A 22,663-nucleotide genomic window follows, 5' to 3' on the forward strand; every position below is an offset into this window, starting at 1 on the left:
CTAGGGAACATTCAAGTGCCTTCTCAGTTTTAAATTCCGAGGTAAGAAGGCCAATAATGTAAGAGCATCATCTCAGGGTGGCCACTGGATGTCTATTTTCCCTGCTCATTCCCAGGTGGGGTTTCCAACCACCTGATAGGATTTCCACTTAAGTGAATAAAACCACAGGAGAGCTGGAAATAGAAAACAACTGCCTGGAGTAGAAAGTAGAAAATTATTTTGACCAGAGAACTCTTTTATCTTCATTTCAAATGAGTTTTCTCACCGGCAGCCACATTAGAATCAGATAATAAAAGAAAATGTGTCAACTCCAGAAAAGTCAAGCAGAACAAAAGTCATGATGTAACTAGAAACACAATACATGCTTGAGGAAAATGACCATGAATATCCATCCGTCTCTGTCAGTTCATCCATCCATCATTTATTAAGCAACTAAAGTGAGAGGTACCAAATATGAGAGAGATGCTAGGACATCCTTCTCCTGGAGGGGGCTAATCAGACACATATACACACTCCTATAACTAAGACAGAGGAGAAAGTACTTGGTACCCAATGCGATATTTAAGTAAAAAATTAATACCTATATTTAAAGGTAAGTCATGTAAGTTACTTACAGCAAAGCACTAAAATCTATCTCCTGTGATTCCTGAAGGAGCAAGATGTAACCAAGAGCTTGAAAATACTCAACATATACAGACTCTTAGGGAGACCAAGGGAAACATCTTTATGAATTGGTTCATCAATTCTGGTTATCCCAAAGGCAAGACTTCAGTCATTGCTTTATAAAGCTCAAAAATATACGAAATCAAACACTGAACAACACAAACATTCAAAATGTAGGCCACATGGGATCAGACACACACACACACACACACACATAAAATTTGCTGTTCTTTCCATCTGTACAGGTGACCTCCTTAATACAAATCTCGCCCCTTAAATCAAGTGCAACTTGAAATCTGAAAAGGAAGTTTTAAAAACGTGTTCCACTGGTCAGGGCAAAAAGTCCTTGGCTAAAATATTCCAAATGTTAAATTTAGCAGGTTCATTATGGCACAAAATAGACAGGACAGCTGGGCCTATAATTCAGCTGTAAAAGCTGTGGGCATTCCCTGGACCACAAAAAACCACACGTGGTCTCTAGGAGTCCCAGACGGAATGATGGGGCTCTAATTCCAGGTCTGCTTGTTTTTCCAGCTTGTGTCATAATTTATGGATCCAAGTGGGGTTTTAATTTGTTCCCATGGGAAGAATTATTTTCTTTGCCCTTAATGCTGCTACCATGGTGTTATATCAACACAGAAACATTCAAAGGGCAAGGGGTCGGTTGTAAAGGCCCCGAGAACTCACTAGAAGATTTTAGTGATTTTTCTGAGCTGCAAAGTGAAGAATACAGCCCAAAGGATGTCAGCCTCATAAATCAGAAGGTATTTTCTGGTGTTGCTCGGAGTGGATGACAGGCATCTCCATTGTGACCCTATACACCCACAGGGCAGCAGGAACAGAGACAGACGCTCCACTGTGTGACCCTGCCATGCATCACACGGAGAAGCAAACACCAGCTCTTCTTAATTTTGTGCCACATCTCAGCACTACGATGGAAACCAAGGTCCAGAAAAGTCAGACAACTTGCCCCAGCCAATGAGGGACACCACTGTCCTCCGAGCTCAGTCAAAAATCTAAGCTCCTTAAGAAGCTTTGTGCCTCCATTCAATAGAATTGAGCTTGCGTTACTTTACAGATTATACTACCTTTTCTCTGTACCTCAGTCTCCTATTCTGTAAAACTGGATAACAGTGATACCCTATATAGGGTTGTTGTGAGAATGAAATTGGAGCTAACATATGTGAAGCATTTTGGAACACTGCCTGCAATATAGTAAGTTCCCTAAGTGTTAACTATCTCTTCCAGCCGACGGAATTCTTCACTATCAAGGCCTTAAGCACCCTCCCAACGCCACAGTTCTAGCATTTATTTAAACAGCCAAGGGTTAATGTTCCTGTTTTTTCAACCCTTAAGCAAACAGAAGTTGCTCCCTTTCAAAGCTCAGAAGCTTCCAGAGGGTGGCTTTCAACTGTGTGTAGCAGCACAATTTACATATGCAGCTGGTGACAATAAAAGCCTGAGTGTAAATTAACAAGGGGTCTCTCCAGTGGCATGTGAAGCTGGAAATCTGTGCTTACTGTATGGAACACAGTGCCCAGGGAAAGGGTCCCCAGGAGACAAGTACATCCATCTCTTCCGACTCTCAGTTCTTCAACCATCCTAAGAGAAAAACCCAACTAGAAAATCAGCTAAAATCTTTTCGGCGCCAGTAGGCTCAAGAGTGATCCGTGTGATGTCCAGGCCTGCACAGGAGCGAGGATGTCGTTATGACCAAGTCGACAGCACAGCGCCTCACCTGGCGTCTTCTGGGGATTCAGCGATCAGGTGGAAGGTCCTATCAGTCATAATGATGTCAATCCCGTTTTCTTTGCTGGTGTTATCTATGATCTCCCTGCAAAGGAACACAAGCACCAAACTCAAATCAGGAACACAGAATTCTGAATAAGGGGCAAGAAAAGAAATTTCACAGTAACTGAAATATCAGATACCAACACTTCAGCCTTGATTTTCTGCTTTTAGAAACGATGAAGACCCTTGTGGCCTCTAGGGGGAGGCAGGCTTTTCTCTCTCCAGAAAGGCGATCTGCTGGGTGTGTGTGTGGGGCGGGTGGGCGGGGGGGACCTCTCTTCCCCGACTGGCCCACCCAAGGCCCACCCAGCTCAGGTCCTAGAGCAGCAGCCCCTACTCTGCCTGCCCCCTCCCTTGGCTCCCTGACTGCTCTACAAGGGAAGGACCCCCACAAGGCAGCCAGTCTGGCCTGAGCTCTTTCCCTCGTTCATCACAGCCTTCCATCAAGGTTTAAGGCAGGAGCTGACACCTCTGACTTACTCTGATAGGGAAGAGCAGCATTTGTGTGTTTCTAGATCTCAATTCCATCTTGATCTCATCCTAACACTCTCTAAACAACACTGGAGGTTGAAACTCAGTGGACCAGGTTAAGATCAGGGTAAAACACAAGCAGCTGTTAGGATGAGATCAGAGATGGTGATATATTTTGTGAAGAAATGTGCTGGGGATACAGCCAGCTTGCTTTGTCAGCTGAAGTAGTACAACTGTTCACAGCAAAACATTTATTTTACAACTATGATATTAAGCAGTCTGGTTAGGAAAAAAAAAGACTGTATGACTTTTTAGCTAGAATCACTGAGATGAGATAAAATATTTTTTAAAAAACCAAGAAGATCAGAATTCAGAGAGGAGTCTGTGATGCTTCCTGGGAGTGGAAGGAGAGAGGTGGCCCCGACTGGCGGTGGGGGTGGGTGATCAGCACGGGAGCCTCTGGAGTAGGACAATAATCCCCGGGGGAAAACTGCCCAGACCACGTCATCCTGGACCAGCCACTCTGCTTCCTGAGAACTCAGCTACCCTGCGTGTAAAACGACGGGGTGTCGTGGCTCTGAACAGCAGCGGTCCGTCAGAATCCTGGGAAACGTTCAGAAAACCCAGGTGGGGCTTCCTAGGGTGGAGCCCAGGGACTCGCATTTATAAAAAGCTTCCCTGGAAATGAGGGAGTGATGATACTACTAGAGCCACGAAAACAGTCTGGAAATGACAGGATAAATGAGGTGGGAGCTTCAATAATAGATGGTGAGTGAAAGAGAAGATGAAGGGGGTGGTGTGTAAATTGAAGGAGACTTGAGCAATCTGTCATCCAATTAAAAATTATGAACCTTATTTGGATTCTGATTTGAAAAAAGAAACCAACCCAAAGAACAAGAACACTATCAACGCCACGTATAAGTCAAGTGGGGAAATTTGAACAATGACCAGAGTTTGGACGGTAGAAGGAGTTCATGTTCCTTTTAAAATGTGATAATGATATTGTGACTATATATTAAAAAAGGTCTTGATCCTTCAGTGTGTACTAAATATTTACAAGTGAAATTATATGACGTCAGGACTTGCTTTAAAAAATGTAGTTTAGGGCTTCCCTCGTGGCGCAGTGGTTGAGAGTCTGCCTGCCGATGAAGAGGACACGGGTTCGTGCCCCGGTGTGGGAAGATCCCACATGCCGCGGAGCGGCTGGGCCCGTGAGCCATGGCCACTGAGCCTGCACGTCCGGAGCCTGTGCTCCGCAACGGGAGAGGCCACAGCAGTGAGAGGCCCACGTACTGCAAAAAAAAAAAAAAAAAAATGTAGTTTGTAGGGGGGCAGTGCTGGATAGGGTCACAAATGAAACACACTGGCCATCCGTGGGCAACCACCGAAAGCTGGGAAATGGACACACGGATCTCATTCCAGTCTCCTACCGACGCTTGTCTATGATTGAAGTTTTCTATAATAAAAAATATATTTTTTTCTATAATAAACTTCAGAATATAAAATTAATAAAAAACTCTTACGATGGTGAAACCTTAACAACTCATTGCCTTTTCTCTACAGAATGTGACCAACAGCTGAGGAAGGGCTAACACTTCCTTACCTCTACAATTTTCACAGAACACCTGGAGAACAGGGCTTTGTTAAGCATGTGTTTGCTACAGAGTGAGTAGCAAAAGGAACATCCAAAAATACATGGGTGAAATTCACCATCACAATTCTCTCTCTCAGCCTCCTGGCATCTGTGGCCCCCCTCCTACAGGGTGAAGAGAGGACCATCACGGTATGCAGGGCCAGGGGAAGACTGCAGGAGGTACAGAGCTATGCCACGCTGCTGAAACTTGTAGGACTCGGATTCAAATTCCCACAAACTCATCTGACTATGGAGCATGGTCTCCTAAGGAACCTCAAAGGGGCAGCCTTGAAAAGCCTGATACTCTGCTGTCTGCACTTCACAATTTGGCCTTAAAATTAAATACAAAGACTTTCTTCCCTTGAGTAAACTTTCCACTTTCCAATGAATCATTTTCTAAAGTTTCTAATGCTGGTTGAGCAGGAACCATATGTCGTTTTCAGGTCTACGACTTCAGGAGTTAATTTGGTCTCTCAAAGCTTATTTTTACCCGTGTTCTGAACGTGTATGGTTGCTCAGTTTGAGTGGAGTGTGGCTACACCAAAATAAATTTCATGCTTAGTATCTAATTACCCAAGAAAACAAGCTGCCCCTCAATTCCCAACATTTTCTGAAAACCTTACTTAACTTTTAACAAATAGGCCCTCAGTGGTTCAATGCTTTGGTTCTATAAGAAGGTGGCAAAATGGAATTCCCCAGAGGTCCAGTGGTTAGGACTCAGCACTTTCACTGCTGTGGGCCTGGGTTCGATCTGAGGCCAGGGACCTAAGATCCCACAAGCTGAGTGGCATGGCCAAAAAAAAAAAAAAAAAAAGTGGCAGAAAAAGGGGGTGTGTTGGATTCCAACACCAGCTCTGTTGCTCTCATCGCTGGGTATGAAGAGGTTAGTGTACCCAACAAAGGTGGAAGACAAATGATTCATTTCACACACCTCCCGACTGGCTGTCTGCTCCCAGTTTAGCCATCTATTGGCTACAGCTGGGCTTGGAGAAGAATTAAAAGTGATAGATTGACCCATAAAAGGATGACAAGATGCTCAACCAGTGGCTCAAGATCCACACCACGATTCCTGTGTGCCGCCAATGACATTTCCAAAGAGCTAGTTGTATGTCCAACTAGCATCTTATAACCCAGAGCTGAATGTCTGAAAATTCACAAAAAGTGAATTTCACAGACGAAGTTTTATTTCCCTGATTTCCTAATAATTCAACCCACTGAAAGGAATGATGAGGACTCACCGAGTACCTCTTACAATCTACTGCTTCAAAGAACTTGCCCCAGACAGCTTGTAGGCAGGGACTTAATTGATGAAGCAGCCCCGAGCCCCGGTCAGCAGCCCTGGCCAGGGCTCATCAACATACTTGGCTGTCCGGACTTCCACGGTGCCCTTGAGCTTTTCCTCGCTGTCATTCTCAAAGTACATCAGCTTGGCCTGGCGGAGGACGAACCAGCGCTTCTTCCAGTTTCTCCTGGACAGCGTGGAGGAGCCGCCACCCTTCTTGTGCAGCCAGCCTTGCTTGAGGGCCTCCTGCTTGGAGCGGAACCACAGGAAGGTTTCGTCCTTGAGGACGCACCAGCGGCGTTTCCAGGTGTTCATGAGGCCACCTGTCTCCCCAGGGTTGGGTAGGAAGGGGTTTAAGAAAATCCGTCATATTGGATCATAAGATCAGTAGGTCTTCAGGTCCAGCCCATCCTTAACTTTGCACCAAACGACCCGCCCTCAGACACCCACCGATGATGGGTGAGCGCACTGCTGGGTCGTGTTCAGGGGGCACTGGGCAGGTATCACACTGGCTTGGCTGGATTACACAAGAACGCTTCCTTTTCTCCAAAGCAGCTCCTTCTCACTTAGCTGAGAAATCCTGGTGAGGAGCTTAACAGCAAGAGCAGTCAGGGACTGATACTCTAACCCCGGGTTAAGGCAGGACCAGGGACGGGAGGCGGGGGAGGACCGCCTCCATACGGATGGACGATGCTTCTGCCCAAACGCCGCAGGAAGGGGAAATTAGTTTAAAATGTGTCAAAGTTGACACATTCCTTCCTTGTTTAGTCAGTGTGAGGAACAAAATTTATCAGTGACTCCAGAGTTTAGCAATAAACCCTAACTTACATCGGAAAAAAAAAGCATTATCATCCGAAAATGGCTTCTACGTATAAGGTATAAAATTTAGGAAACAAAACAAAGTAAGACTCCAAACCAAACAGTGACAGTACCCTAAAAATGAGAATTTAGCTGTAATTTATTTAGTGGAAAACTTTTTTTGGTGGAGACAAATTAGACAAGGATATGCAGACATTATGTCTATACAGAATATATTTCTAATACTCTTCTAGCAGGATAATTTTATTTTAGTTATTCTAGATTCCCCAAGGATGCTCAAAGAGTGACATCTTACAACCATGATTCAAAAATCTGCTTCAACAAACCCACTGAAGAATAAATACTGCATCTACTTCAGTAATTATGAAGTGTCCACAAGTTATTTTTTTGATCAGCCAATAATAAAAATAAGGAACATTTAAACGTGGATACTGAAAGTAAGTATAAAGAAAATGGCTTCCTTTTACAGATTAGAAATAAATTTAAAACAGACCTTCTAAGATTAATTTTTTCAGTGGTTGCTTCAATGATTACAGATCTCAACTTCACAGTGGAACAGAAGATGCAAAGACAACACTGGTTTCTCTTTGCAGTGCAAGGCGCGCTTGCTTCGCTGGCTTTTTACAGACCACTGCCCTTTCTCGTATCTACAGCACTTCCTGCTCACCTAGCTGAGAAGCCTTTGTGATCACACCAAGCGCCAGAGCTGTTTCCTAACAAACAGCAAACTTGCCAGGGGGTACCAGAAGGAAACTTTTTTTTCCTTCTTGATTTGTGGCTTTAATCTAGGTTTCTCAAAACAAGCCAAGAGGAAATTGTAGTACAAAGTTATCCTATTATCTTATCGCCTTTGAATGATAAAGGTTATTCACAGCTGTTTCCAAGGCACAGATTACAACAGTCATCCCAAGAGCCCTCACCACCAGTCACTCTGCTGCTCTTACGTCATTGATGGGACTCACTCCCAGCCCTACCCCCCCAATTCCGGGTGTTCCCTTCATATTTCGTCTAGAGAATTTGATCAACGCTCTTAGTTTCGTGACTGTAAACACCTTTAGTAGTAGTAGGCTGGTGCAAACTCACCTACGCTCACAAAATAGAATCTGATGGTTGGTTAGATTTTCCTTATCATTGGTTTCTTTGAAACTTTTGGTCACACTTTAAGGCTTTATTAAACATTAAATGGTAATGTATCAGAGATTAAGTGCTGACGCAGTTACACAATAACTCTTTGTTTTATTAAGAGATAAGTGTGCCAAAACTTCACTTGCTTACCTTCTTGAGCTTTTAATGCTTTAATCTTGGGATTTTAGCACTCTGAATGTATCTTTATTTTTTCCTAATCTTATTTGTTTTAGTCAGACAAGTATACAATAAAAGAATGCCATATATTATAAATAAGAGTGATTTACAGGGAAGTTTTGAGCTAACTTAGGGAACTAGATTAATTAGGGGGAGAGGAAAATATATGAATAATAAAAAGCTTATATTTATTTATTCTGAGAAATGCATGAGAAAATCTTAAAATGCTACGATTAGATACTTATTGGGTTACTAGGTTCTGATTTGTGATTATACATTTTCCTTCATCCAATGAACACTCGATTATTCGGTTAGAATTTCTCAATCTTTTTCATTCCAGCGCTCCTACAAGAATTTCCATCAACCAGTGACTCTGGCCATTAGGAAGCTCTCCCCTAAAAATAAACCTGGAGGGGTATCTGTGAGCACCTGGGGGATCTGAGGCTGAGAACAGCAGAACTTTGAAAAGCAAATGAATGATGTTAGCAGTTAGACAGACACTGAAGATGAGGGGGAAAAAATGAAAAGGAGAAGACATAGATGAAGAAGAGAAAAGAATATTAAGGAGGGCAAAAGAGATATGAGAAAAGATCAATATGCCAACAGAAGAGAGAAGCAAAGGCAAAGAACAGAAGAAACAGGGAAAGGGAACCCAGAATAAAAAGGTTTTCATGGGGGAAGAAGAAAAGGAAAAGGGATGAAAGAAAGGTGGCAGTGAAAAAGAAAGTGGAGAAAAGGGTTGGAGAAAACATAAAACACTTGAACCATCGGCGCACAATGGATCTCGTGATCTCTGCCCCATCCCCAGGATCTGGCCTCTTTCCCCTCATCGAGTCGAGGGCCGTGTGAGAAACCAATCCGCTCTTTAGATGACCCGCATAAAACTCCTACCAAAAATTGGTGATGATTTCTCATGATTCCTGTCACTGATTTGGAAGTCAAAGTCAAGAACATGAATAAGGCATGGGTACAAGGTCCTGATTAAGTACTTTTCCAGAAGAAGGATGCTTCAAGGTCCCCAAATATTAAGGTTCAGTACAGTACATTCGAAGTTCAACAGCAATGCAAAAATACAATTAAAATTCTTCTTGTGAGCAAGGGATAGACAGTAGGCGTCGCAGGCAGTTTAAGCCAGGGGTGATCCTCTCTCAGATCCTTACTTTCCCATGTATAAGGGTGTCTAATAGTCCTGTGGGAGGGAAGGATGCAGCTTCATCATGGTAAAGGGCTGCACCAACCCCAGCAGCAACATACACGTGTGTTCGTATGTATGTGTGAGAAAGAGAGAGAGGAAACGATGTGGGAAGGAAGCAAGGAGGGAAAAGAGCACAGATATGAGAGAGACACGGAGGCAACAGGGAGAGAGGGACTGAAAGCGGTGACAGTGGTTGCAGACCCTGTGTCCTAACGCTGCACATGGTCCAGTAGGGTCCCCCACATCACACCACCACGGCATCCTCCATCCACCTAACAGGACCTCACACCAGGTAAGGGGTATGTGGGATGACTTTCTCAGCCCCCCACCTTCAGCCCCAGTTTCCCATCACTTCACCCCCCACCCAGGCACCAGGCTGGCTGCAGCTCGTACCTTTCATGTACAGGAAGCTGTGGAAGTAAGGCAGCGTGACACAGCTGTACACAGAGTCCCGCCGGAATGAAAGCTCATCGTCCGTATCAAACCGAGAGTCGAAGTCCTCTTCACTATCTTCAAACTGGACCAGGAGAGAGAGAGAGCCAACAGTGAGCAAAGAGGACAGAAAACAAGCAAAGGAAATGCCTAGCACAGGTCAACACTGAAAAAATGAAAACAACGGACACAGAAGCAACACGCTGCTTCGTCACAGCGCAACGGAGTGAGGTCATCAAAAGAATTCAGAATTACAAAATACTGACTTTGGGTGTCAAACGGTCAGTTGACTTGATACGTAACACGAGACATATTTTAATCCCAAGGCTATGTATTCAAAGTACAGCGCTGCTGTTTAAGCATACAACTTTAATCAAACCATCCAAGAGTTAATTCCCTTTAAGTTATTGTGCTAAAAATATCTTCAAGGACTTCCCTGGTGGCTCAGTGGTAAGAATCTCCCTGACAACGTACAAGACACGGGTTTGAGCCCTGGTCCGGGAAGATCCCACATGCTGTGGAGCAACTAAGCTCACGCGCCACAACTACTGAGCCCATGAGCTACTAGAGCCCATGAGCCACAACTACTGAGACTGTGTGCCACAACTACTGAAGCCTGTGCGCCTAGAGCCCGTGCTCTGCAACAAGAGAAGCCACCGTGATGAGAAGCCCGTGCACCGCAACAAAGATAGCCCCTGCTCACCACAACTAGAGAAACGCCGCGTGCAGCAACCAAGACCCAACACAGCCAAAAGTAAATTAGTTAAAAAAATAAAAAAATATATTCTTAAATAAATAAACAAATAAAAATATCTTCAAGCCTTAGAAAGTCAAGGGAGTATTTAACGCACGGACAACGGGAAGAAATAAAAGTAAACTATAAATAAATCTAGAAGCTGGAAAGAGCACGTTTAAGCCCTTAAAGGTTCCTCCCTTACAACCAGAAAAATATACATAACGTCCTGCAGTGGGTGGGTGAAGCTACCGTCAGGAAAGGTCTCTGAGGTGCCCCTGGCAAGTCTCGTTCCAGTTTAGGGCGGGTCTCATTTCCCAACCTCCTGCAAAGCCAGCACAGACACAGCCAGAGTCTCCACTGAAAATGCCAGTTTTCTTAGGCTTTGGGCAAGACGCAGTTCTGGGTTTTGCGTTCAACCTCCAACAGACACCAAGTTCCACTTACTCATGCGACGACCGCTTTTGGCAAGAGAGAGGGGTTTAAGGCCAGCCTTAAGAGCCTGACTTTGGAATCCTGGCCCGTTCTATGGGGGATGTCTTCATCCAAGGGATGGTGCAACGGGGGAGCGGATGACAGACAACTTCCACCCCGATGCGGGCAAGCCGGGGCCCCGGGAGGACAGTGGGTACTCACCGAAGACTGGGCCCCCTCCGAGCTGAACCGGTAGGCCCCCGAGCTGTTGTAGGTGCCCACGGAGCATCGGTAGTCTGGGGACCACTGGCTGCTGTAGGAGTTGGAGAAGGTCACGCTGCTGCCAGAGGTGATGGCCCCGTCCTCGTAGTCGTCCTGCTCACAGCTGTAGTCGCCGTCCGGGGAGGGCAGGCCCCCAGGGGTCTGGGGCATGCAGTACGTGGGCTCCCCGGAGGAGGAGTCGTGCTCCGAGGGGGCCAGCAGCACGGTGCTGTCGGCGCCGGGGCTAGTGGGCACCACGGTGTCGTTCATGTAGGGGTCCTCCTCCGAGGATTCGTCGCTGGTCCGGATGCCACTGGTGCGCTGGTCCGAGTGGCCGTGCTCGCTGGGGTTGGGCGAGTCCTTGAAGGCGTCGTCGTCGGCCTCGAAGCCCTCGTCCACCTCCTCCTCCGGGTAGGGCTGGCTGAAGTTGAAGCTGGGCTTCTCGCCGCAGGCACCCGCGGCCAGGTCGGCCCGCGCGCCTGCGGAGCCGCTCCCCACGGACAGGGAGCGCTCGATGTTGCGGACGCACTCGTCGATCTCGTCGAAGTTGAGCGACTCCAGGAACTCCTGGGCGGCGCGGCAGGCTTCGTCCTCCAGCCGCCGCAGCTCCTCGTCCCGCAGCTGCTGCAGCTTCTGCAGGGAGGCCTCGGTCAAGGACAGCTCCTGGCGCTCCTTCACGCGCTGCAGGTCCTCGATTTCCTTCTCCAGGCGCAGGATCTCTTCCACCTGCTTGTTCTCCTTCTGCTTCTCCAGCTCCCGGGTCAGCTCGGCCTCCCTCTGACTCTCCTGCAAGGCTTCCTGTTCCCGCTGCTTCCTCGCTGCTTCCTCCTGGACACAGAGGAAGGAAGGGGTCAGGTCAGGAAGTGACGCTACGGAGAGTGCGAGCAGCGTCCCTCCTTTGGGATGAGATGTGCTTGCCGGGGGCTGAACTGCATCCCCCCCTCCCCCAAATAGCTATGTGAGGCCCCAACCCCCAGTACCCTCGGAATATGTCTGGATTTGGAGCAGGGCCTTTAAAGAGGTGATGAAGTTACAATGAAGCCATGAGGTAGGGCTCTAACCCAACTGCCTGGTGTCCTTATAAAGAAAAGGGGATTGGGACACACGCACGGCGCACCGGGGAAGCAGGTACGCAGGTGCAAGACCACGTGAGGACACAGCAGGAATCTGCAAGTTACAGAGAGAGGCTTAAGAAGAAACCAACCCTGCCAACACCTTGATCTTGGACCTTTAGCCTCCAGAATTGTGAGACAATCCATTTGTTGTTTAATCTGCCCAGGCTGTGGTACTTACGTTATAGCAGCCCGAGCAAACTAATAGAGTGATTACACTGGTCTAGAGCTATCATGCTGCTGTGATTCACACTGAAATCTTAGGCATTCACACATTTTTACCCAATTGTGATGGGTTAGAAATTGCAGCATAAACATCTCCTCTAAAATTCTTCCTCCTGTATATTTATTTTAGCTTTGAATCCTTCTCCCTATACCTTTACTTTAGTTTCGAATCATTGAGGCAAAGTGTTTGAACTGGGAAGGTAACAGACAAGATGTCACGTGGTCATGGCATTCTTCACCTGTTGGGCGCGGAGCTCAGCTTCTCTTCGTTCCCTCTCTCTTTCTCTGAAAAAAAGACAGTGAAAATAAACGCAAGCAATGAAAAAAATCCGACATCCGCTTTTCAGAGAGCGAACTTTTTAACAGAAGCTTTGCAAAAGACAACTTAGAAGGGTGAGGGAGGGATAGGATCTCTTCCTTTGGCGATACACCTATTCTTTGCGTGGATAAAAATACCACAAAACTGGGTCTTCAACGGGGCCAAGGAATTTTATCTGAGCCACCAAGTGGTATTGTTTCAAACAGCAGGTTCCATAGCATCCACTGGGAATTCCTGCTGCGAGGCTGGATACAGAGCATAAAAACTCCAAAGGTGTCCTCCCGTCTGTTTCATCCAAGCCGAGAAAGGTCCCATACCTTTCCTCCTCCGCCCGCTTCCTTTTTTCTTCCTCCGCCCGTTTCCTCTTTTCCTCCTCTGCCCGTTTCTCTGCCAGCAGCTGCCTGTAAACTCTGCGGGCAATCTGACCTCGGAGTTGCTTCTGGAAAACCACGGCTGCTTTTTTCAGGTGCAAAAACCTCCTCCTCAGAAGGAATGCTCTGTAATTCTTCTGTATAATCACTACACAATAAAGGACCTTCTTGTATTGCTTTCTGAAAATGAGAACAGAAACAGCACAACAGAATAACTGTGGAGGTAATGAGGCTTCGAGCTCTTTACATGAGTTTACGTTAATGTTACAAGACAAGACAGCAGGACCTCGTTTGGGGCTGATCCGCTCATGACAGAGACCCATTACAGGGAGCCGACAAGGAGGCCCTTGTGGGCAAAACAAAACAGAAGAAAAACAAAAGAATAACAACAAACGAAACTCAAGCAAGACCCTATCATCATGTTGGCTAAATAAACACATCACTCCTAATACTGACTTTGAAAAGTCCTGGCAGGAAGTTGGGTTGTAAACAGAACCAAGAGATGTGATATATTTTCCTGCCCTTATGAGGGAAAAAGCAAAGGATCCGCCACAGCAGGACGGCTGTGTACTTGAGAAAACGTAACATATTGTGACGAGCAAGGGTTCGGGTGGCCCGCAGGTCTGCAGAGGTGGACAGAACTCAGATGCACAGGAGAAGAACCTGCCTCGTTCGGCTGACCCTGGAGAGGGGGCCACTGTGGACCCAATGGGATGGCACCAAAGTCAACAGGCGAGCTGCCTGTGGCTTCAGTATGTGACCCAGAGGAACTAGGGAAATGTTTAAATGTGTCGCCCAGTCCCCTGATGTCGCTGCTCTGAGAGCTCAGGAGGCCCTTTTCCCATTTCCTGCCCAGGTCAAGCTAACGAGGTGCTGGCATTGCTAGTTACGAGCCCTGCGCTGGGACTCTCCTTAGCCTGGTCCTGACCCGAAGCCATCCAGGTCTATTTTAAATGAAAGCATGTGGCCAGGGCCACCCCACCTGGTGACACACGGGGGATGCCCCCTCCTGTCCGCGCACTTTTTTTTTTTTTGCGTTATGCGGGCCTCTCACTGCTGTGGCCTCTCCCGTTGCGGAGCACAGGCTCCGGACGCGCAGGCTCAGCGGCCATGGCTCACGGGCCCAGCCGCTCCGCAGCATGTGGGATCTTCCCGGACCGGGGCACGAACCCACGTCCCCTGCATCGGCAGGCGGACTCTCAACCACTGCGCCACCAGGGAAGCCCGTCCGGGCACTTCTTACCGTGCCAAGTAGCCCAAGACGTGCGCGCGGATCACCATGGCCGCCCGCGTCACCTCCTCCTCCCGCAGCTTCTCCAGTTTCTGCTCCAAGGACTCGCGGAGGAAGACCTGCCCAGGAGAGAGCAACATGTCACATCCACAGAATGCGGCAGGCACCGTAAGGCGTTGCTGAGTCAGCTGTGTCTTTGGTGGGTAGGGCTTTTTTCTTTCTCTGATTTGCTCCAAACACAAACAGCCATGGTGTCCAGCACAGGGAATCTCAAACTCCTGGTGGGGAAAGGATTTTTTCTTTCTTTTTTTTTAAACTTCCCATCTGTCACACACTAAGACCTTTGTAAAATACAGTAAACAATATATTACTGGAAAGAAAAAACCAAAGGGGTATATAAAATCCAAGTCCCGTTTTTTCAGTTATTATTAGTTCAACAAGCATAAGATGACTGTGAAATTGCCATCAAGTTTATAAATACTTATCTCACTGTGGGCTGGGACAAATAGTTCATGTGCCAGCACCAGGACTACATAAAGTCTAAGTAAGAAGATATCTAGAGAAACTCGCTACATTAAAAAGGAGAAGGAGGGGGGAGGGGGGGAAGAGGGGGAGGAGGAGAAGAAAAGAAAGGACAAAAGAAAGAAAGGGAGGGGGAAAAATCCAAGAAATTTGTAAAATGTTACTTTGCCATCACATGGAAACTCTCCCTTCATGCCTCTCAAATGATTACAGACAAAGCCTCTTGGGCTCAAAAATAATGCACATAAAAAAATTGACATTTAAGAATATAATTCTATAAACTGTTTGCAATTAGAACTGAATCATTTAAGTTATCTCGGTTCAGCCATCGCAAGAAAACTATCAATAGAATCGGGACAAAGAGATTGTAACTATTTGCTGGCCTGTTTCTGCCTGTGGGCACCTCAATCCTAGGCTTACCATTTATATAAGCCTAAGTGTGTCTGGTAATTGGCATTTGTATCAGAATTCCTAATATTTGAAAAGGTATGAAAATACTGAGACCCTCCCTCCATCATGGTAGCTTTTAATTTTGTAATTTCCAATGGGATGCATAAGGAAGTTTTGAATTATCTCCTAAAAACAAACAAATTTTTTTTTATTCTTTTCTGTTAACGGTCAGCTGGAGGCACTGGTCGGGGGCTGGTTAACCGACATACATCCTCACTCATGATTTCTCAGTTTATGCTTCAGTGAGTCATTCTGGCCTATGATGATGCATTATGTCCTCTTGATGGCACATTTTTCCAGACTCTCTGCTCTGGCTCTTCCAAGACATTTGGGCAGAAAAGCAAATAAAGAATCCCACCACCATGTGACTCACAGAAGCCTTACCTCCTCCTGCTGTGGGTTCCGGAGCATTTGTAAAACTCTCCCACCAAATAATTCTCTCAGAAAAGCTTTTCATACAATGCTCTTCCTATAATTGCAATTAATATGCTCTGCTGATGCATAAAGAGACTGCATCTTGAGCAAAAAAAAAAAAAGTTTAATGTAAGAAACAGCAGCTACGAGCATAAAGCTTGTTAGTTCAGCAATGAGAAAAAGTTTTCAGAAATATGAAGCTGTTTTCATCAAGGCTGGACTTCAAAGAAATATTTAAACTTCTCTTTGAGACGATTTTTTGATATTAAGGATCTTAGTCTAACGCTGTTGCGCTGGTTAGTGTTTAAAAGAAAAAGTAATGAAGTCAAATCTTGAACAAGAGTGGTGATGGTGGTGGTGACATCATAAAACAAAAGCATCGATGCCAACCAGCAGTACATTCATCAGATGAACAAATAGGAACCTTTATGAAGGAAAGAGCGTCTCACACCTTATCAGAAGTCTAGGGACTGTCTTGGTTGGAATCAGAGTCAGAGAAATACCTGCCTTAGTTTCATGCCCATCAAAGAGAGCTCTATGCTCTGCCTATTAGATTTACTTCCACATCTTTATCTATCAATAGCTTCTTTCTCTAACCCGAAGGGCAAACGGAGTAAAATGCTTTAGAGACCTGACTTGGCTTCATTAAGAACATCCACCCTGAATTTATGTAACAACACACAGAAAGTGATGCCAGTTCTTCCAGCCCAGTGGTGTCCGCTGCCACGTTGCCATGTTCCCAGGATGCGGCCAAGATCGAGTCAGCAGGATCCAGCTGCTGTGAGCGGAGGCATCGGCCTCGTCAGGCATCATCAAGCAGCTCAGGAAGGGGTAGTGCCCACTCAGGGGGCTGCTCGGCTAACCTTGACTCAATATCCAATACGAATAGTTTCTCATGGCTTTTCCTATCATTTGCTTAGATAGATCAAGAGCCTATGGATTATTCCAGTAAAATGTCTTTATAGAATACCTCTTGCAGGCTTTATTGCCAGAGAAGAAATAAGGTCTGGCAATGTAGTCCACGGACCAGAAAAGTAAAACGTGCCAGAGTCACAAGGCAGAGGGAAAAGGCAAAACCAGGAAGAAAGAGGGGAGCAGCTGTTCACCTCCGTCTCCCTAAACTTGGCTTCTCATCAGGGACGTACAGCAGGATCTCCTGCTCGGGCTGTTCCAGAGGCTTGGACAGGCCTCCTAGCTTCTTTAGGGATGCTTCCCCAGCAGATAAGAATCCTCGCCTTCCAAAGACCAGATGTGTTTTAAGCCAGTGAATTCAGACCTGGCACCATGTTTAATTTGCTGACTACAGCGCTGCCCACATTTCCCTCTGTCATGTAAGTGTTGACAGAAACTTCTTTACCAGAAGATCTAGATATTTGTTAGAGGTTCAAGGTTTTAAATGCAAAGACCTCTGGCGGCAACACTGACTGAAACACTGCTAGAGTATAATTAAGTGTATAAGTAAGTCAAATGTTGGTCAAGGTCAAGGCTATTTAGTGGATACAATTCAAATGCTCTCATGTTTCCATTTACTTCCTAATATTTACGTGAAATGATAAGCTTCCATCCTACCTCTACTTCCAATGTGTCACCAGTTAAAATTTAACTCCTCTTTAAAGATTTCCTTTTCTTGAATACTCTTCTGATCATGTCAATTCACAGTGAGCTCTCTCCTGGAGCTGTGTCCTTATTCCTTCGAGAGATCACACTGCATAATATATCAGTTGTATGGGATGACTTATCTCCCAAAAACTTAGTAAACAGGGGGCAATCCCCATGTCTTTATGTCTCCGTATCCCTGTGCTACACCCAGTTCTAAGTCTTGCTGGGGCCTGATTTCCATCGTAAATTGTAAATGAAGTTGGATTGATTTTTCAGAGCTCAGAAAAGAGACTGGTATTGGCTGGGTGAGTCAATTATCTTTGATGTTATTCCATGGTATAAGGCAGTGAGACAGGAGGAGGATATCAGTTTATAGAGAATGTAATACCTTTTTAATTAAAAAAAATCAGAGCAGACTATATTATACTGCCAAGAGCTCTACTTGAACCAACTTCTTTAGAAAGTTCTTTGAGTGACTCAACATCCAACAACCTTGTGCCATCACTTTACAGTTTTTTAGCATTTTACAGACACTGACTGAGCTCCTACTATGTGAGCTCCTACTACGTGCATTGTGTTGGGTAGAAGAACGAACAATGAACTCTACATTCTCTACTGGGTGATTGTAGACAAGTCACCCGGCAATACCAAGACAACATGACAGCATGTTAAGTGTTATAACAGGGCAGAAAACAGAAAGATGTCAATGACAGAGGAGGGGGCTTAGCCCAGTTTAGGGGTGAGTTTTGGTGCAGGGTGCAGTGAAGAATGTCAAATAGGATTCCTGTCAAAGCCTGCATCGAAGCAGAGACTTGAAGGAGGAGTTGGCTAAACGGGGTGGAGGGGAGGGTGGAGAATTCCAGGTAAAGAGACCTATACACCTGGGAGGACACACCCCAAGGTGACCCCCAATGAGTTACACCCTTGTTTAATCCTATTAGTGTGGGTGGAACCCGTGACTTTCTTCTAGAACATGGCAAAGGTGATGGGAAATCACTCTTATGGATATGTTACATTATATAAGACTCCAGCTTAGGAGACTGGAGCAGGAGTGTCTCCTGCTGGCCCTGAAGAAGTGGGAGGGCCTGGGAGGGGTTCAGGTGGTTAGAAACTGGGGGGGGGGGCACCTCTAGAAGCTGAGAGTAGCTCCAGGTGGCAGCCAGCAGGAAAAGAGGGTCCAGTGGGTCTGCAGCCCCAGTCCTACAATGGCAAAGACTGGCATTCTAGAGCCACGTGAGCTTGGAAGAGGACCCCAAGCTCCAGAAGGGAATGCAGTCCCAGCTGACACTCTGAGACCCTGACAGAGGACCAGCTAAGCTGTGCCTGGACCCCTGACCCATAGATACCATGAGGTAATTGGTGTTTGTTGTTAAAGCTGTTAAGTTTATGGCTGACTGTTACACAGCAATAGATAACTAATACAATACCTCTGCGTGCCATCTCTACCTTGTTAGATGTTTGCATCTTAAATCCCTGACCAGCTGAAATCCTTCAAGAGCAGAAGAGTATGTTCATTATACAGTTTCCTTTGCTAAGTGGCCTCCAGGTGATGCCTAAATACTTGTCATTAATCTCACATCAATATTATAGACTGAATGCTTGCCACCCCCTACCCCCAATTCTTATGCTGCAGCCCTAACCCCCAATGTGATGGTATTTCAAAGTCAGGCCTTTAGGAAGTAATTACGTTTAGGAGGGTGGGGCCCCGTGATAGGATTAGTGCCCTTATAAGAGGAGGAAGAGAGACCAGAACTCACTCTCCACCGTGTCAGGACACAGTAAGAAGGCAGCTGTCTATAAACTGGGAACGAGACCTTCACCAGAACCTGACCATGCTGGCACCCTGATCTCAGAATTCCTGGCTGCAGAACTGTGTGAAATAAATGTCTGTGCTTAAGCCACCCTATTTATGGTATTTTATCAGAGAAGCTCTGAGATGAAGACAGTCAAACTGCAAGATATGTGTCTCTTTTTCCCTCTTCCTCCTCTTTCTTTTTTTTAAACAAAGAAACTCCTAGGTTAAAAACATAATGGGAGCAGAAGCTTTAAAATATTTCTCTGATGCTGCATTCCTACTTGTAGAGTCAGGAGGATGAGGCTTGAGGAACACCTCTTACTTTTGAAGACAACCATACACTCAAAGGCTGACAACCCCCAGGTGCCTGCATTTCTGCCTCTCCTGTGTGATAAGACCCTGGAGGTGGGTGGCAGAAGGAGAATGGAACCCCAGATGAGAGCCCTGGAAGTTCCCGATACAGGGAGAAGAGGTCATACTGCCAATTTTATGGCTAATTTTTTCTGTTGAGGCCAGACTGCTTATCACTCAGCTAAGGGGTAAAGGCCTCAGTCACACCTGCATGTTTAAAAAAATGGATTTCAACTTGGCTTTCCAGACTGGACTTTGGGTAACCTACCAGATTTCGGACTACTTGCTGGTCTCCCACACAACAGCTCCTGTGGTGCAGGGAGAACATTCAGTATTCTATTCTTATAATGCAAAGTTAGAGGGTCTGGGGTATCACTTCTTAGATGCCAGAGGCTGCCCAGTTCTTCCCTGGCACTGAGTTGCCCATCAGCCAACATTTGTTGCCTGACTGAATGAAAACACACGCACTTAGGATCCGATGCTTCAATGTGTCCCCAAGAACAGAGTTCCTGAAAAGTCAAGGGCTTCAGATGAAAGATTCATGTTGGGAGGACAAAGAGTATGGCTAGCATGATACCATGTGTATCTTCCCAACACTGGAAAAACAGTTGGTTAGCAGTCATCATAGAACACCGAACTCAAACATCTCTCAGGGGGTTGATGGGACGGTCGTTCTTTCTCCGAAATTTTACCTTCGTCTTCCCCAGCTGCCACTCGCTGTTGGAGGTGTCATAGAGCTGCAGCAGGGCCGTGCACTTGCCCCTCACGTCCTCGGGCAGAGCCACGTTCCTCGTCAGCACCTTATATCTGCAAAAGAAGAATGCGCAGCGTCACCTTGTGCTAAAATCCTTTCCCCAGCCCCTCTGCAAAGAAAGAGGGTCTCTGCAGCTCCGTCTTGCCTTTTGTAAAAATCCTGGAAGGGTCTTCGGACAGCATACCCAGCTTTCCGGATCCTGACTGTCTCCAGCATCCCAGAGTACCGCAGCTGGTTGACCACAACTGCCTGTTCAAACTGGTCGGGCATCTAAAACATGCCAAGAGGTGAGAAGATGCCGTTAACAAGACCGCCCCCCCAGCCATGGTTTTACACACACACATTCTGAACCTACACAAATATACAGAACAGAAAACAAACCCCACCCCACATACCCACAGCCTAGCTGTAACAGCCAGCACCCGTGTCAATCCTGCCCCCTCATCCTTAGCCCACTTGCTCCCTGACCTTGGATTTTTTTTGAAGCAAGTCCCAGATAGTACACACTCCCACTTGTAAATATATCAGTATCACTTTTATTTTTTGGCCGTGCTTTGCGGCATGCGGGATCAGTTCCCTTACCAGGGATGGAACCCGTGCCCTCTGCAGTGGAAGTGCGGACCACTGGACTGCCAGGGAAGTGTTCCAGTATCATTTTTTAAATAGAACCACAACACGATCATATCTTAAAAGATACCAATAATTCATTGATATTAACATCCAGGTTCAAATTTCTGATTATTTTACAAATATCATAAACGGACCACCATTTTTAATGCTATGTTTTCCAAAGAATCTTAAGGGTCATGCAAATATCACTTTATTTACTTTTGAAAATTCAATTTCCAGGCATTTTTTTTAGCTGAAGAATGCAGTGACCCAGTGAGGGCTGGGGGAGGGGTTAGGGGCTGGGGAGGGAAAGGAGAGCTTGTAAGTGGAGAAAACAGACAAAAATGAAAAAAAATTAATTTTCTCAATTTCTAGTCAGAAACCCCATTTATCGAGCTCCATGCTATGATCACTAAATAAATTAATCCCAGAACATACAAACAAAAGACAGAGGAAATCAAGCCAAGACTTAACATTCTGAGCCATATTCTCTTATCTGTTCAGTTGCCAAACAAACTGGTGTTGCTGACAGGACAATGGTCTTTCAGGGTAAAGCCCAAAAGTATGCCATTTCCCACTCACAGCTTTTTGGGCAGTGATTTGTTTTTTAGTCCAAACACCCCATTCCCTTTAATTAATTCATATTTTCTTATCTTACACAACTGTGTACAAAATGACTGAAAAATAGTGCCATAGAACACAAGTACATTGTTAAAAAGTGCAAAGATGGTAAAGTGGCTTAAATTTGCGAGCCTTAAAAACACAGCCAGTCATTAACACAAAATCAGGCTGAAAGCCATGTTATTCTGTACGCTTTCCAAGCTAGCAAAAAAATAAATCTGAAGAATGCTCTGCAAATCTCCTTTGCAGCGTTTGATGGAAAAGCTGCCATCATATCCAGCAGGATGACTTGTCTCATATTTAATTTCTCTTACAAACACTGGGGTCAGATGTCTCTACTCAGCAGTATTCTACCGGAGTCTAGCCAATAAATAAGGGCGAATATCCAAAGAACTGGGGCTCACTGGTTTCTGGTCTTAATTATTTCAAATATCCCTAGACGAGAAAGAATAAAATAAAAGCATGAAAAAATTAGCCTTGATAACTCCTTTACCTTATCTTTGGATTGAAACACAGAGAGAGAGGCAACTGCTCTGAGGGTATTTGGTTAAAATGCTTCTGTTAGATTTGGGAAATATAATCGGAACAGTAGCAATCCACAACGACCAGTAGAGAGCTAATATAAAACAAACACTGAATAAGGCATCAGACTTAGTTAACTTTGTTAATTCACAGTCAGGGAAATCTACAAATTTCATATTTAATCATTTGATGCTCAAAGACTTGTTTAATAAATTAAAAAAAAAAACTCTCTAAATCTCTCTCAAACTTTCACTGTTCCTGACCCATACTTTTTTCCTTGCTCCTTTTCTTTCAATCTCTACTTAACAAAGTCCGTACAATTCCTTAGTTTGGCACTAGTTATTGAAAAATATTACTAAAGGGACACCCCATCCAAAAAGTCCAGCCGCACTTACCATCTTCCAGTCCCTCTGAGGAACATTCCACCTTCGGTTTGGCTCTCAGGCCAAAATTCATATGGAAAACAACTGCCACACTGACCTTTTCGCCACAGCTAAAGACACTGAACAATAATGAACACCATTCCTGTGCTTTAAAAAGTGCTCGGTCACCATGACAACCCCTTCCATTCTCGGGCTAATTAGTGTGGTGTGGTTGTAGGATTTCATACAGCCTGGGGAGGGGAGGGCGGGTGGGAGGGAGCCACCAGGAGTGGCCACTCTTTCCAGGCTCCCATTGTGATTGTGTTTCTGCCCTTCACAGAAATTTAACCAGGGGAAGGGGGATCTGTTCGCAGATTGTCGCCCTGGGCAACACACAGGGCAATCACGAG

The 22,663-nt window shown here is 45.6% G+C and overlaps 1 protein-coding gene across 3 annotated transcripts in view; it reads right to left on the minus strand.

The window, feature by feature from the left end:
- MYO10 (myosin X) overlaps positions 1-22,663 on the minus strand; it is a 221,640-nt gene that overhangs the window by 17,283 nt on the left and 181,694 nt on the right. For all 3 annotated transcript variants that reach the window (XM_081232992.1, XM_081232991.1, XM_081232993.1), the window contains 9 exons: positions 20,285-20,409; positions 20,078-20,192; positions 14,267-14,373; positions 12,970-13,203; positions 12,573-12,618; positions 10,958-11,824; positions 9,550-9,673; positions 5,920-6,163; positions 2,402-2,497 (listed from right to left, as the gene is read on the minus strand). In XM_081232992.1, coding sequence (XP_081089118.1) covers positions 2,402-2,497; positions 5,920-6,163; positions 9,550-9,673; positions 10,958-11,824; positions 12,573-12,618; positions 12,970-13,203; positions 14,267-14,373; positions 20,078-20,192; positions 20,285-20,409 — 1,958 coding nt within the window. The remainder of the gene's footprint in view (positions 1-2,401; positions 2,498-5,919; positions 6,164-9,549; positions 9,674-10,957; positions 11,825-12,572; positions 12,619-12,969; positions 13,204-14,266; positions 14,374-20,077; positions 20,193-20,284; positions 20,410-22,663) is intronic.

Source organism: Mesoplodon bidens (assembly GCF_964165515.1).
Source record: "Mesoplodon bidens genome assembly, chromosome: 4".
Classification (NCBI taxonomy): domain Eukaryota; kingdom Metazoa; phylum Chordata; class Mammalia; order Artiodactyla; family Ziphiidae; genus Mesoplodon; species Mesoplodon bidens.